Source organism: Alosa sapidissima, chromosome 12 (assembly GCF_018492685.1).
Source record: "Alosa sapidissima isolate fAloSap1 chromosome 12, fAloSap1.pri, whole genome shotgun sequence".
Lineage (NCBI taxonomy): Eukaryota > Metazoa > Chordata > Actinopteri > Clupeiformes > Clupeidae > Alosa > Alosa sapidissima.
This window is the reverse complement of record NC_055968.1, coordinates 5,999,856-6,014,784: the sequence shown is the minus strand read 5'-3', so window position 1 is coordinate 6,014,784 and position 14,929 is coordinate 5,999,856. Positions and strand designations below refer to the sequence as shown.

General features: G+C 43.1%; 1 protein-coding gene and 1 long non-coding RNA gene across 4 annotated transcripts in view; one reads left to right on the top strand and one right to left on the bottom strand.

Moving 5' to 3' along the window:
* The window catches only part of LOC121678133, a 35,678-nt gene extending 31,707 nt beyond the window's left edge, over positions 1-3,971 (top strand). Inside the window, exon 3 of the long non-coding RNA XR_006021163.1 lies at positions 3,821-3,971. This is a non-coding gene — a long non-coding RNA (uncharacterized LOC121678133). The remainder of the gene's footprint in view (positions 1-3,820) is intronic.
* LOC121678131 (spermatogenesis-associated protein 16-like) overlaps positions 1-14,929 on the bottom strand; it is a 47,427-nt gene that overhangs the window by 23,409 nt on the left and 9,089 nt on the right. For all 3 annotated transcript variants that reach the window (XM_042057355.1, XM_042057356.1, XM_042057357.1), the window contains 2 exons: positions 12,928-13,017; positions 1,618-1,702 (listed from right to left, as the gene is read on the bottom strand). In XM_042057355.1, coding sequence (XP_041913289.1) covers positions 1,618-1,702; positions 12,928-13,017 — 175 coding nt within the window. The remainder of the gene's footprint in view (positions 1-1,617; positions 1,703-12,927; positions 13,018-14,929) is intronic.

Genomic DNA, 14,929 nt, shown 5'->3' with positions numbered 1-14,929 from the left:
AGAGATAGTGAATTCAATTATATCCCAGCACATTATCAAAACATTGAGTGAAGAAGGACTTCTTCAATGGGTCTTGCCACAGAACCTAAAGGGCTATCTGGCTCTCTATCTGACTAATCTCTCACAGTTCAAAGTTTTAGGATAAATTAGTTAAAAAGAACCTCACATAATGTATCACATCATCATCATATTGTTCTAAAACTTACTTACTGTTTACCATGTTGTTAGTCGCTTTGGTTAAAAAGCGTCAGCCAAATGTAATGTAATGTAATGTAATGTAATCTACTGTACTGTACATACTGGTGAGAAACACAACTGATGTACCAATGCCTTTTGTTTGTTTGAATTTGGAATTGAATGACTTCTGTTCAGAGTGAGTGATGATTTCAAACAAGGGTTGGTTTGAAACTTTGGTTGAAATGAAGTTAAATCCTTTCCTTCCGCAATGTTTCACTTAGTTTGTCTCTGGCGTGCCACAGAGAGAGCTTTTTAAAAAGCAACAAAAACATTCTCTTGGCACTGATATTGGCTGAGGCACTCGTCTTCAGTCCCATGGTAATTTTCTTAAAGGAAGTAAAGGAAGTGTGGTGGTGGGCCTTTTGGTGGTTTCAGTGAAGACCATCAGGACATGTAGACAAAATGAGATCTGTGAGGGACGAGCTGGATGGACAGAGCAAATGAGGAGCACGGAGAGAGAGAGGTGCTTGATGCACCCTGAAAGCTATCCGGCACTCATCTCACATCAAGCAAATGCAAATCATGGCTTGGATGCAGATACAACCTACTTTTGGGATGGGGGAGAGGGAGGGGGGGGGGCACATTCTGCTTTATTTCCTATTTCCATCTCTCTTTCTCTCTCTTTTCCATTTTAGCTGTGAATTCAATTTCACCACTTTTTCCCCATAGACCCGGATGGAAGAGGAGCAACTTTACTAAATGTTCCCCTTTTTTGCTTGCTGCAATGTTGGAAAGCGAGCGAGGTGTGATGCCAGCAGCACATAGAGCCAGTGAACACCAGTTTATTGCTATGTTTAAAATGGGTCAATTAAGAGGAGTCCAGGGCAACAGAGAGCAAAAGAGAGGAAACAGAGTTTATCTTATTCTGCAAAGCTGCATAAACAATGGTCAGCGAAGCAAATTAAATACCAAACTAATAAACTGCCAGAGAAACCCCTTTTGCATTCTACAGACTCTTTCTCTCATCCTCTCTCTATATGCATGCCTTGTTGTAAGAAAGACTCTGACTTTTCAAAGTATTAATACTGTATTAATACTGTAGACACTGAAAGATTTTTTTTATCACATCATTGTCATCAGATTGGGGTAGATATGCATGCCATTTAATACATACTAGTAGTGTTGGGATCTTGTTCTGAAAAAGAATCTCTCTCTCAATACAGATAAATATGAAAAAATATTGAAACATGGAAACGTTATCTGCCTACAAGTCCATTATAAACAGTTCAGTGCTACGTGGGTTTGGTTTGATTGATAGGCTAAGAGTTACCTCAGTTGGCAGTCTCTTAAGTGATAATCATTCACTGTGCTTTTGATTGGGGACGGGGAGGGCCGGGGGAGGGGCCCCGTCTTCCCAGCTGTGGGGCCATCCGTTCTCACCTGCCAATACTGTTTGATGAGCTTGCTTATGTGCTCCTCCGTGTCCCCTGACAGCCAGAGCAGGTAGTCAGCAATCATCGCACTCCTAAAGGCAAGGACAGACAAAAGCACATGATCACACAAACACACACACACACACACACACACACACACAATGCAATACACAGAACAGTCAACAACTTTCAATCACTAGATTGGTGCTTTTGAATCTACAGTCCCGACAGACCCACGCGAGCCTGTGTGCACACAAAAGGAATCATAAGTTTGAGGCACACACACACACACACACACACACACACACACACACACACACACACACACACACACACTTCTTATATAAGCTTATTCCTTACAAATTTGAGGAATATATAAAAATGAATAAGAGACTGATAAAGCTGCTCATAACACAAGTTTCATTGATTTCATGATTCAGTGATTAGGAGGAGGCTATGCTAATAACAAACAATGTAATGTCTCCAGTTTACCAGGGTAAGAACAGATTTGAATGGGTTAAGAACATCTGATGCATCTACAGTTGAGTTCTCTTATTTTAACAGAAAAGTAAGATAATATGAAAAGAAATAAATAGAAAAAAGAAAATATGAGGCAAATAAATGTAAGAGAATGTTGATAGATATGGCCGCATTACTCACACATATGTGGACACTCCTTTGCCACTATGACAACACCTGGTCTGTACCAAACAGATACATACTGTAGTGCACATTCAAGGCCCTTAACAGCACAAAGACACACGCACGCACACGCACACGCACACGCACACACACACACATTGGTTGAGTCACCTGAATTGCTGCCTATTTCCCCTGTCTTCTCTCACACTTACATGGAGCGCCGAGCGCAGGCTGAGCAAGTGTGCATTAGCAAGCTATTTCAAATGTGTCAGCCTGTGAAAACAGGGACAAAAAAAAAGCTTCCTTTGTTTTTGAATCTCTTTCTCTTTTGTCAGCAGCCATATTTGTCAAAAGAAAAAGGATATTGACTGGCACTTAGGAGCTTTTATCCGGGTATTTTTTTCAGTAGTCAGTATTTTTCAGAATAATTGTCCTGCTGTAACACAGATTGATCATGGCATGCTAAAAAGAAAGACAATTGAAATAGACTTTCTTGTCCCATCTCTCTAAACAGACCACTGCGGGGATATAGACCTTGTACATGTGAGGACTTGTATTGCTGAAATGATTGTCAAGTTCAGATAGTCTTTGTACATGAAAAGAGTTCCTCTTTGTCTTTGGTCGATACTTAATATGCAACATTACGCTGACTACTGGTGGAAGTGGCAGAAGCATTACATTTGCCAGTGCTTGATATGATTACGCAGTGGAGTGGGTGACACTCTTTCCACCTGGGTAGAGAGTTGACTTGCTTTGAAATTGGTTAAACTTTAGCGACCTGGAAGCTCAGTGTTGACTCGCTGTGAACTTGGTTCAACTTTCAGAGTGCAACACATAGCTCAGCAACATTATTTTAGCATATCATTACAGAAATTGGCTTTTGACCAATAACCCCATTCCTCATGGTGTGTGTGTATGTGTGTGTGTGTGTGTGTGTGTGTGTGTGTGTGTGTGTGTGTGTGTGTGTGTGTGTGTGTGTGTGTGTGTGGGGTAAGCTATCGGGGGTCAATCCATGGAATAAATGGAATAACTTTGAAATATAAGTTTTATAAGGATATAAGGGCCATTTTATTCTTCGTTATGAGAAGTAAAAAGGAGATGCTTGCAAAAAGTTACTTTTGGTCAGCGTTGTAAAACCCAGCAGCAACTGCTTTGCATTATTTGATGATACTACACAACTATGAATCTCAAATTAAGCCAACATTTACTCTGTGAATATATTAGTCAGGATCCAGAAGTAATTTGGGATTTATAAGCTAGTCTGTAAAATGACTGCTTTCACTGAAGTATTTTACAGTTTTCCAATCTCCCGGTACTTATTTATTATGTATATGGGGATTTGCTACATTCATATTTATTTGTTGCAAAAAGCAGAAAGAAGATACTATACATCAGGAAATTAATAAATAAATAAATAAATCCAGGATAGAGCTTCATATGGCCTGAGTACCAAACTTGGTTTATGCTTTTCTAGCCACATGTTAGCCTTCAGTCTGCCCAGAGACCTTAATCAAGGGGAATTTTCTCACTCGCCACTTTCCCCTCCCTTTTGACCTCTGCCCACACAGACAAGGTATTCACTGTACAGTTCCACTTCCAAGCCAAGCTGAAAGTTTCTTTGCCGAGAACTTGACCCCGGTACAAAGCAGGGCTGACAAGCACCAACCAGGATGAAGTGCTCAATCCAGGATGAAAACGTAAAAACTGTAGCTGAACTACCACAGCATGAAAGGTGAATGGATTTCTTTCAGTGAACCTTTCATGTCCACACAACAACAATCGGACTGGGAGTAAATCATTTGTGCAGTTAGTTCTAAACACTCTGCAATGAGTAAGTTGTCAATAAACGGTTAAATATACGTCAACTAACCTAAACACATTTCAAATGCAGTTAGCTGTAGCATGAGGATGGCTCTTCTTGTATTTTTCACACTCAACAGATTTTGAAAGAAATATAACCTGAAATAAGTGGCGCTCAAAATTGGATATGATGTCAGCACAACTTCACATGGATCACTACCTCTTATTAGCCAGTATTGATTCTTTTCCAGATTTAGAAGTGTGCATTAGCTGTATGACCTTTGCGACTCATTTTTGTTAAAGATGCCAATTGTCTCTAAAATCATGCGACATAACTGTGTCTGTACAAGGGTGAAATGTCTGCCTGTGGGGTTCTCTTAAGTAGATTCGATACCAAGCCGGACTGGCGTTGGAAGTGTGCTCTTCTCCCGTGCTGAAAAGTCCTAATGTGAGGGGGGACTGCAGCAGTGAGAGTTCCGCTCTGATGCTGTGTGCCATGCTGGGGCCACTTAATGATAATCCCAGGGATTAAACAACATTTGATCCTTATACTCAAAGCGATGGAAACTGCCCAAACGAAACCCTGGGCTGGGCGCGCTGTTTTTGCCGTTGAGGTGAACCTGTCCCTGTGGCCGGGGGAGGTGGCTGTTTGTGTTAGGAGTGAGCGTGTCCAAACAGCCAGCCGCAGGGTGAAGAAGGGCTGTCTGTGTTTGAACAGTCTATTGACTTCTGATGGGCCCAGCGAACACCTTGCTGTCCAGAAACCACCTCCGGGGTCACACATCCTGGAGTGTCTTCAGAAATCTCAGTCTTTGACAACCCTCCCAAATGTGTTTGTCAATACTGCTTGTCGTCATGGGCGTTAAATACAGCTCTGTTTGAGCCAGGCTGAGCAGGGTCAGACATGAACGTCCACGCAACTGGGCACATGAGGATTGCCTGCGGCACCCGGGACAGATTTACTGCAGTCTTATTGACGAGTTTAATCATAGTTGATGACCCTCACGGGTGCATTCAGACCAGGTCGATGGAGCAAAGCCCAGGGGTGCACATGCAAATCAAATATTTACAAACAGTTTGGGAGACAACCCTCCTTCTTCTCCCTCAGATGGAATTGTTAGCATAGTGGTAGGCCTACATGCTAATTCAGATGGTAGGTGCATCAGCTACAACCACTGGTCAATACTGTATGTGTCCAGTTGTCCTAGTCCAGTGCACACATGCTTTCCCTCCTGTTCTCACAGATTTGGCCGCAAGGCAAGCTTTAATGCTGTTTTAGAGTCCTGTCATGCCACAAGTAAGCCACGTTAGCACTGAGCTATAAAAAGCGCTTGCCAATAATGTAAATTGACTGCTTAATCCGTGTCTCTCAGTGGCAGAGGTAACAGGGTGATAACAGTCAATAATTCTATTACACGAGAGTTCCCCCTCTATTGAGTGATGAGGCTGAGTGTATGTGGCTGCATTCCTCTTTAGAAAAATAGCCCCACAGATGGAAAATCTCATTGGACTCAACAGTAGACCACAAAGATACACCTGTTTCTATCCCCAAGACAGCCTTTACCCCTTTCTGCTGAAGACAATGGATGGTGTGATGGTCGCCATAGCGGCCACACACCAAACGCACGAACGCTCCCTTTTTCATTAAATCTTCTGTTGATTTTTCTTAATTATATGCTCACACATTTTGATGTCTACATATTTACATTCATATTCACGTACGCTCTACATTTAGCAACACTACATGGCAACCAAGTAAAAACGCAACACATAGACTTTTGATTTCATACAACATACAGACTTTATTGCTTAGTTCAATAGTACGTGATTGTGTGGTTGAGTGCACGCAACTTCTCAATTGTGTTGTTAATTAGTTAGAGTTTGTTATTTAATGCATTTTGTTGATTTACCATGTATCATGTTTGTGGCGTTGAAGGGACATGAAGCAAGATAGTAGTGAGTAGTGATTTTTCTTGAAAAAGCAACTTTAAATGCAATAGAACAATATTTACAGTTATTTTTATAACTGAATTTATGAACATTCCAGACACAGTGATGACCTCATAAGAGGGAGTCCAGCAAAGTTGAGCATAGGAGAGAATGGGTTTTAACTGCATTTTCTTTTACACTGATAAGGCCAAAAATGTTCTCTATGACATACCAGTGGTTCATAAGCATGAGCCTGACTGGCAGGGACAAAGTAAAGATGAATAGGCTACAAAATTTAGGTAAATCATGGCCATCAAATCATCAGTGAGAAATTGATTAGGGGTGTGAGTAGGATCGGATCACTATTAGTATGTATCATGGCTTCAAAATGGCAGTTGTGTCATTTGCCATAACATAGGCTTTCATATACAACAAGTTAAGTAGAATCATTAAGCAAATTAATAGTCTGTCTATAGCTAACATTAGTTGATAAGCAGATGTATATATATATATATATATATATATATATATATATATATATAAAGAGCAAATGTGTGGTAGTACATATACACTGATGGTTTTATAGTCAGGTATACCCATACCCATACAGGTATACCCATATCCTCTTCATCACATTTTAAGATCAATAATGGTTGCCAGTAAAGAAAAAAGGTATCAGGATATTTTTTATGTCAGGCAGGTAGTAGACTCTATCATGACATACTGGAATGAAGTCATGTTTTTGGCCTCATCAGTGTAAAAAAACCTACTTTATGATCCCTTATCCCATGTGTTTTAATTGACCAACTTTGCTGGACTCCCTCTTATGAGGTCATCATTGTGTCTGAAATGTTTCCTGGAATGTTCATAAATTCAGTTATAAAAATAACTGTAAATATTGTTCTTTTGTATTTAAAGTTGATTTTTCAGGAAAAATCACTACTCACTACTATCTTGCTTCATGTCCCTTCATTTGTCAAAAATGTTTTTTAACCTGACAAACGCACTTTAAGTTCCCCTTTGTCTCCTTTTGTCAGTTCTTGCTGTGTGTTCATGTCGGAGGTTTGCATCAGAGGTTAATGTTTATTCTGTTTAGCTACCCTTATTTTGGGCACAGAAATGTATTTAAAAAAGTAATTTATTGATTTTTGGTAATAAAACCATTTTTGTGGAATTTGCAATCCTGGCTCCCTGTGTCGACTGCTCGATCCCTCACAGGTGGGAAGCAAATACACTTCTGCAGTGTTGATGCAGACACAGTATGGCTCTGTTCACCTCAGGTGGCAGACAGAGGTCTCACGTTAATTTCAAAATGCAGGTTATTTCATTCTTCCATGTTGTCAAAGTGGCAGACCAAGGGGGAGGGGAGAAGAGAGAGTGAAAAAAAAAAGAGAAATAAGACCAAACAAAAAAAAAAAACTAGTCAGATCTGCAACTTGGAGTCCGATTCCCAAGCCAGTCACTTCATATCAAGATAATAACCAACTTGACAGCCTGAGCCTTTTGTGAAGCAGAAAAACGGAAGACGAATGTGTCATAATGGCCGACATGAGGAGCCTCCAGCCAGTGACAGACTAATGTGTCCTCACAAAATGAGAAGCGCTGGGTGGAGGAGGGAGGGAGGGGGCAGTGGCCACAGGTGGACCATAGGCAGCAGCCCCTTACTTCCCACTGCAGTGCACTCCATGAGAACAGGGTTTGGGGGCTCTGGTGCTCCGCTCCCCGGCCTGACAAGTCATCAAAGGAGCGGAGGGAGAGAAATGGAAAGAGGGAGAGAAAAAACAAAGAAGGCAGAACAAAGAGGAACAGAGGGGTGAGTGATGAGGGAGGCAGGGAAACCGAGAGAGAGAGAGAGAGAGAGAGAGAGATAGGGAGGGAGGGAGGGAGGGAATAAGTAGGAGAGAAAAGAAAGGCCACATTCTCTCCAAATCTCCACTGAGGTACGCGGGACAAAAGTATGCCTAATGAAAGACGGCCACATACTTCACAAAGTCATACAAGCGAAGAGATTGGCATCGCACACTCTGCATTGTTTTCTTTTGGTGTCAGCATTTTGAGAATTCTTGGCTCTCCTCAGTGCAGTGGGTTTGGCATGCAGTCCTCCCCCACAGAAACACATACACACACACACACCCCTCCACAAAATAAAAATAAAAATGCTCTATGGCTTTGCATTTCATTTAATATGGATGCTTTCAGATTTAAAATAAAAATATTTTCTTAAAAAACAAACAAACAAAAAAACTCTGGAATAATCGTTTTGAGACGGTGTCGAAGGGACCATGAGGAAGTCTACAGTGTTAATCAACCAAGCATGAGGTTACTTTAATGTCAACCAAATAAATGTCATGCGTGATTCATTTCTATAAGAATATATTCATTCACGCCTTCACCACTTAGGCCTACTCACTGCAGCTCCTCATGACTACATGTTGTGAACCTTGAACTAGGTAAACGTGTTATTGACCGCATTGTAGTCATGAAGAGCCTTTCAATATACTGTATGGAACTGTGGAATAAAAGAAAGGAAGGTGCAGCAGAGAACATTACGTCACAGCAATTCTGGCATCTGCTGTGGTTCGGAGGCTACATCCATCAGAGGCAAAGCCTCCGTTAGCCCAGTGTCTCTGACAGACACTGCGAGGACTACAGCACCCTTAATTGCCCAAATGGACTAATTAAGATGTCTAAGGGGGGGGGGGGGATCATACCCTGAAAAGGGGTTTTCACACAAAGAAAAGAAAGGCATCTACTGTAGTAAGATGACTTGTGACAAATGAGCTGTGAGAAAACATTTTCATTCAATGTCGGAGATGGCAACCTGTAATGTACGTCTCTGCAGATGAGTATCTATTGATGGCAAATGCACATAGTGTCAAGGAAGTAACAAAGATCCAGTCACTCAAAGCATGGTCAGTCCGCACCACTGTAGCGAGTTTCCATGTAAATGGTGCACACATAATGGCAAACACTTAACTACAGAATACATTTTCCATATATAGAAAAGAGGACAATTAAATTCTATATATATAAAAACAGCTTCCAGAAAAAAACCCAGTATGAACTGAACTGCTTTTTAATCGTTTTTATTTTTAAACCTAATTATTCTGACAACTGCTGTGGCACACAGATTTGCAAGGCAATGGCATTGTAATGCGGGGATCAAACTGACACATTGCCAAATACCTGAGTGGCCATGCTCCTGCTATCCATGCATGCGGTATGCTGCGTGCCCTATCCATGCGCAGTGGCCAAATTCCTGGAAAAGCCATTAGCATGCATTCCTGTCTGACAGGAGGCATCCTTCAATCTGTTAATCTGCGATGATTGGAGGGGGATATGGGGCGGCTGGAGGGGTAGGTGCAGAGATGCTGATTGGCCACTTTGGAGAGGTCTTGAGCGAGCAGTGTCAGCAGCGGCCGACCGCAGGAGAGCACTGGCCGGACGGTCGTTTGAAACTGCCCCAACCGTGTGACTGAGCACTGGCCCGTCCCGTACGTCCTCCTGTGAGCCTGTCCTGCTGCTGGACACACATGTGGAGCGCAGGCCCGCGTGCCGTCTGTGCACTCCAGCGCCTGCTGGAAAGCAGCTGGCCGCTCAACATCATCCTCCGCCGCTGTGGTGTTGCGTTTCACACTCTACATCTGGCCACCCGAGTGATGAAAATCACGTGGGCCACGCGGTTGCTCCAAATGATCCCCACTGCACGCCTGAGCCCTGTCTCCGTCTTTGTAAAGTACCACGGCACAATGCAATCTCTCAGCTTCCTTTTAACTGGTTCTTGAGTTCTTAAGAGTAACAGTGTTCAGCAGGGTAAGGGATGTAAACACTTCAGACTAAATATTTCCACCACCAATCACGCCACTACAGCCACTGGATCATGTCTGCATGCAGTAAGGTAAAAGCCAGAGAAGGAGCTATGGAGGAGGGGGAGGCCAAGAGGACTGGATCAATACAGAAGGAAGATGATGGAGGGGGAAAGACAAGATGACAAAGATAAAGATGGACAGAGTACAGTGTGAACAGCCATGGTTGTTAATATTTTTTAACACTGTTACCTTGAGATAACAAAGTGGGCTTTCTCAAGATAACAAGCTAATTTAAAAGAAAAAACAACAACTTGTTTTCTTGAGATCTTATGGAGAACTCGAAAATGAGTGTCTGGTTCATTTGAAGGTGACATTTCATAGACCCAGGCTATTTGGTACATGACTACTTAGCCCAGGGGTGGGCAAACTGCGGCCCGCGGGCCGGATCCGGCCCGCCAAGCACTTTCATCCGGCCCGCCGAGCATTTCATTTGGTTATCATGCTGCTCGCTATTTTTTTCCTGCGATAGAGACGACGTTGGTTAGCTTTACTGCAAACTGCTTTTCACTCTCCTTAGAGAACATTATGTCAATGTCAAAACATCATGTTAAATAGAGATAACATCATGCTAAACTAAGTTAACTCTTAGTTATTTCCTTTGCAGCAGATCTAACGTGAACATTATGCGATCCATTTAATTGGGAACGCGTCTGCACTCACGAGAGGGAGAGAGAGCCGCAGGTTCCAGCTGGCTTGTCATTGTTGATAATTGATATCTCCTTCTTATAATAAAGTTTTAAAAGGAAATCATGAAGGCAACAGTAGTTCCCACTACTGACCATTTAAAAACTGTGAGAGGGCCCAGCTGTAGGTACAGCACTAGCCATAGCGGAGCAGGCAGAAGATCATTGAGAAATAAACGTGAATTAAAGCCACTGTCTTAAAGCGACAGTGCACAATTTATACATTTGTCAAACAGCATAAAATTAGCAGCATTTTTAAGCAATTCATATTTTAAAACAAATACGTTTCATACTAAATTATAGGCTATAAAAAAATTATTTTTTGTGCGGCCCGCCGGCCAGTTTTCAAAACCCAATGTGGCCCTTGAGCCAAAAAGTTTGCCCACCCCTGACTTAGCCTTTCTGCGAATGGTTGAGGTCAAGCAAAGTGCACTATAGTATATGAATATTTGTGGTTGCTATAGAGATTAATCTGAAAACAAGTTCATGACATGTTCACTACCTTCATTTGAGAGAGTCTATGTAAGGAACCAGCAGCACAGTAGGCCACACATTTTATAAATGCTTGTTTTTCCACATGTCAATTGGCATTCAATTAAACACCTCTAATTCCTCTGCATCATTTCAGTCATTCTAAAACAAAGTAAGTGACTTCCCACAAAGCATGTGTACTGTAGAAGAAAGAATACCAGTATGTCCAAAAGCAAATATCCATAAAATGGAAATCTAGTTTCCTTACAAAAACTGTAGCAACTGAAGGGATAATAATAATAATAATAATACATTTTATTTCAAGAGCGCCTTTCAGGACACCCAAGGTCGCTTTACAGATAAAACAAATAGAAGAGAGAGAGAAAAAAAAAAAAATATATATATATATCAAAAAAGGAGAAAAATATATATATAGTCCATTTAGCCATATCACAGTCCATAGGCTAGTCTGAAGAGATACGTTTTCAGTTCCTTTTTAAACTGGGCAGTGGATTCACACTGCCTGATGTTGTTTGGAAGTGAGTTCCATAGCTTTGGGGCTGTGTGGGAGAACGCTCTCTCTCCCATGGTGCTGAGGTTCATCTTGGGCACCTTGAGCAGACCAGCTGATGAGGATCGCAGTGAGCGGGAAGGGGTGTAGCTCTCTAATAGGTCGGTTATATAATTGGGAGCAAGGTTATGCAGGGCCTTATATGTCAACAGTAAGATCTTAAACTGGACTCTCTGGGTAACTGGTAACCAGTGTAGCTGCAACAGTACAGGTGTTATGTGGCCTGTGGACTTTGTGCCTGTTACTATCCTGGCTGCAGAGTTCTGGATTATTTGTAGGTGGTGGAGTGATTTCTGTGGAATGCCAGAGAAGATGGAATTGCAGTAATCAATGCGGGATGTAACATAGGCGTTTACAAGTACTTCTGCACTCTGCTGACTGAGGGAGGGGTGCAGTCTTGCGATGTTGCGCAGATGGAAAAAGGCGCTGCGAGACACACTGTTAATATGGGCAGTGAATGAAAGTGTACCATCTGGGATGGTAAAAGGTACAGTGAAAATCATGAAAACCAAGAAAAGACATGAAAGAAAAACAAAAGTTGTTTTCTCATGAAATGTGAAATTGTGTTATGTTGAGATAACGAGCTTTGTTATCTCAAGATAAGAAGTGATGTCATGCCACTAGGGATGTCGGGAGTGAAATGTCCTCTTCAGGCCTCTGTACAGCGGCAGAGGAAAGACAGAAGGGATGTGGCCACTCCAGGACTCTAGCCTGCTTCAGCTGGGGCAAAATGGTTCAATAATGATAAAAAAGAAAAATGACACCCAGAAAAAACAAATGGCTTTGCGGCACAGCATTTGGCCATGGCATTTGGCACCAGCGATGGCTTTTAACAATTTATTACGCTGCCATTCAATAACAAACGGGAGTCTGTCAGGAGTAAGGGACTACTGATGGCCACATGGAAAGTTTATAATCATATCATTAGAATGCAAATGGCATATTAACAACACAGTGGCTATAGGAAGAGATGGCTCACAGTAGCAGGGTGTCGTGACCATTAGAAATAAATGTGATCATGGGCTCTCTGATGGGCCTCTCTTCTCACTCACGCGGCGACCAGGACCGTCAGTATTTATGTATCTCTGGGAACATATTTCCCCCGGAAGGGCAGACGGAACAGCTGCAACGTGACAACCCACTGAGCCGACATGTGTTCCCCCCCCCCCCCCCCCCCCCCCCCCCCCGCCTTCCAAATGACTTGTGAACTCTTGGCCAGAGCGGATCCGTCTTCACTGCCTCCACCAAGGAGCCGGCGAGGAAAAAGCCCCACGACTTCCTCATTGCTCCCCCGCCCCGCCCTCCCACCTCCTCCGGCCCGGCCCGCTGGCCCATCACTCAGTGGGACTCACCTTGCCGCCTCGCAGGGGTTCCCCAGCAGGCGATACGCCATGGCCTGCTGCAAGTGGTTGCGGAAATGCGCCGGGTTCAGGTGGATGCTCCTGGGGAGGGAGAGGAGATTAAACACACAGGTGAGGAGGGGGCACAAGGTCCAGCACACGCTGCTACACACACACACCGCACCATCAGAGGCATCCTGGTGGAGCTCAGTCCTCTTGAAAACAAGATGCTGAAGGATGTTGTAGTTTACACTCATTTCTATGCATTGGACAAATCCAATATGCTCAACAAAAGAGTCTCAGCAAAACACAAAGCCCAACAGAAATCTTATTTTACTTACTGACTTGAACAATCTTTTTAGACCTGACGCTGCATTGTGCTCTTTCCCAAAAACAAATTATGTCAACATGACATTATTTCAGGTCATTGAAAGTCACAAAAAATAATTTTACCATTCACACCATGATGAGAGCACAAATGGCCTGATATTTATTAGTTGGGACGATTGCAACGGATTTGTCAAAATACATTTTGGTGTCTTTTTTGCAGCCCTATCCCTCAGTGTTTCCCATACATTGACTTATTTGTGGCGGCCCACCACAATATCAACATTGACAAAATTGTGCTTAAATCTTGTTAGCATCATAACCACGTTGTGCTAATTTGTTAAAAACTGTTGCATTCAAGTTAATTCTGCAAACCAACCACCACAAATGGAATTAAATTCTCTGGGAAACACTGTCCCTACCTCATTTCTCAGTATCTCAAAAGATTGCAAGACTGCACTTCGTTATGCAGACAAAACAACACAACACGGCCACCTACCTGAGCCACTGGTGCACAAACCTACATCTAAACGGCTGCTTGTCCGCGTGTTTTCAAGTGCAACCACAACAAAACTCTCAGCAGCCGAATGACAGGCGTTGCAGACGTGTGCCAAAGACCGCTGCTGCGGTGAACGTGTGCCATGCTTGATTCTCGCTCAAGCAGCAAGCACCCCCCCCCCCGCCCCCATCCCTCCCCACGGCTTGCTTTCCACCCCCCCGCCCCCATCAAGCTCTTCTCAGCAGCTTGCCAGCGATGATAGCCAACTTTGAAGCCCCATTAATTGCACTGCCTCGCGTGCTGTCATTCCGTGTTGAAACACGCTGGGCGTTCCTCCCTGTGCACACTGTTTGGTGAGCGCCAGCACCTCGGCGTCGTCGCACACCGAAAGCAAATGGCCTGGGCAAATTAATTACATGTTCCTGGTGCCTTAAATGTGCTGATTATGGAACAGGTTGTCTGTAATTAAAGAGCTCCTGACAGACCGCCTTTGATGAGGGCTGATAAATCGCCATTCCGGGGAGGTGGCATAAAAAATCTCTTCCTTGCACTCCCTCTGTCTCTCTCTCTCTCTTCCCGTCTCTCCTTCTCTCTCCCTCTCCGTTTCTCTCTCTCTCCGTCTCTTCCACTCTCTGACAAACCCCCTGGGTATTCTCAATCTCTCTCTCTCTCCTCCGTCTCTATTTATTCTTTCCCCCAAAAAAACAGTGCACAAACTTTGTTGTTTTTACCAACCCATCCTATCTCCTTGCCACCCACACACCCACTGCATTTTCCTGATTTATTTACCATTCCGGAACATTACCACTATTAAGTACCAGTCCCATTAACCTACAAAAAGCATTCCTTTTCGCCTGCTGACCTGGCTGTTCTCTGCCAGACACCCCTAATGCCATGCAGTGGGTACCATGGCTCTTTTGAGTGACATCTCCTTCATCCTATCAGACTGCACGGGAATCTACAGAGTATATTTACTGAGTGAACCAATGATACGGCTGAGTATACGGTTGGGGGGAAAAAGCTGGTTTAAGGAAGGGGGTTTAAGGAAGGAGGCGTAAAGCAAAGCAAAGGCAAAACTCTCAACACAGACTCAGACTCTCTCCTGAACTCTGCATGGGAACTCACAGTAGCATCTAGGGCAGAAAAAATAAGGTGCTTATTTTTTATTTAGAGACTCAGGAGTAAAAC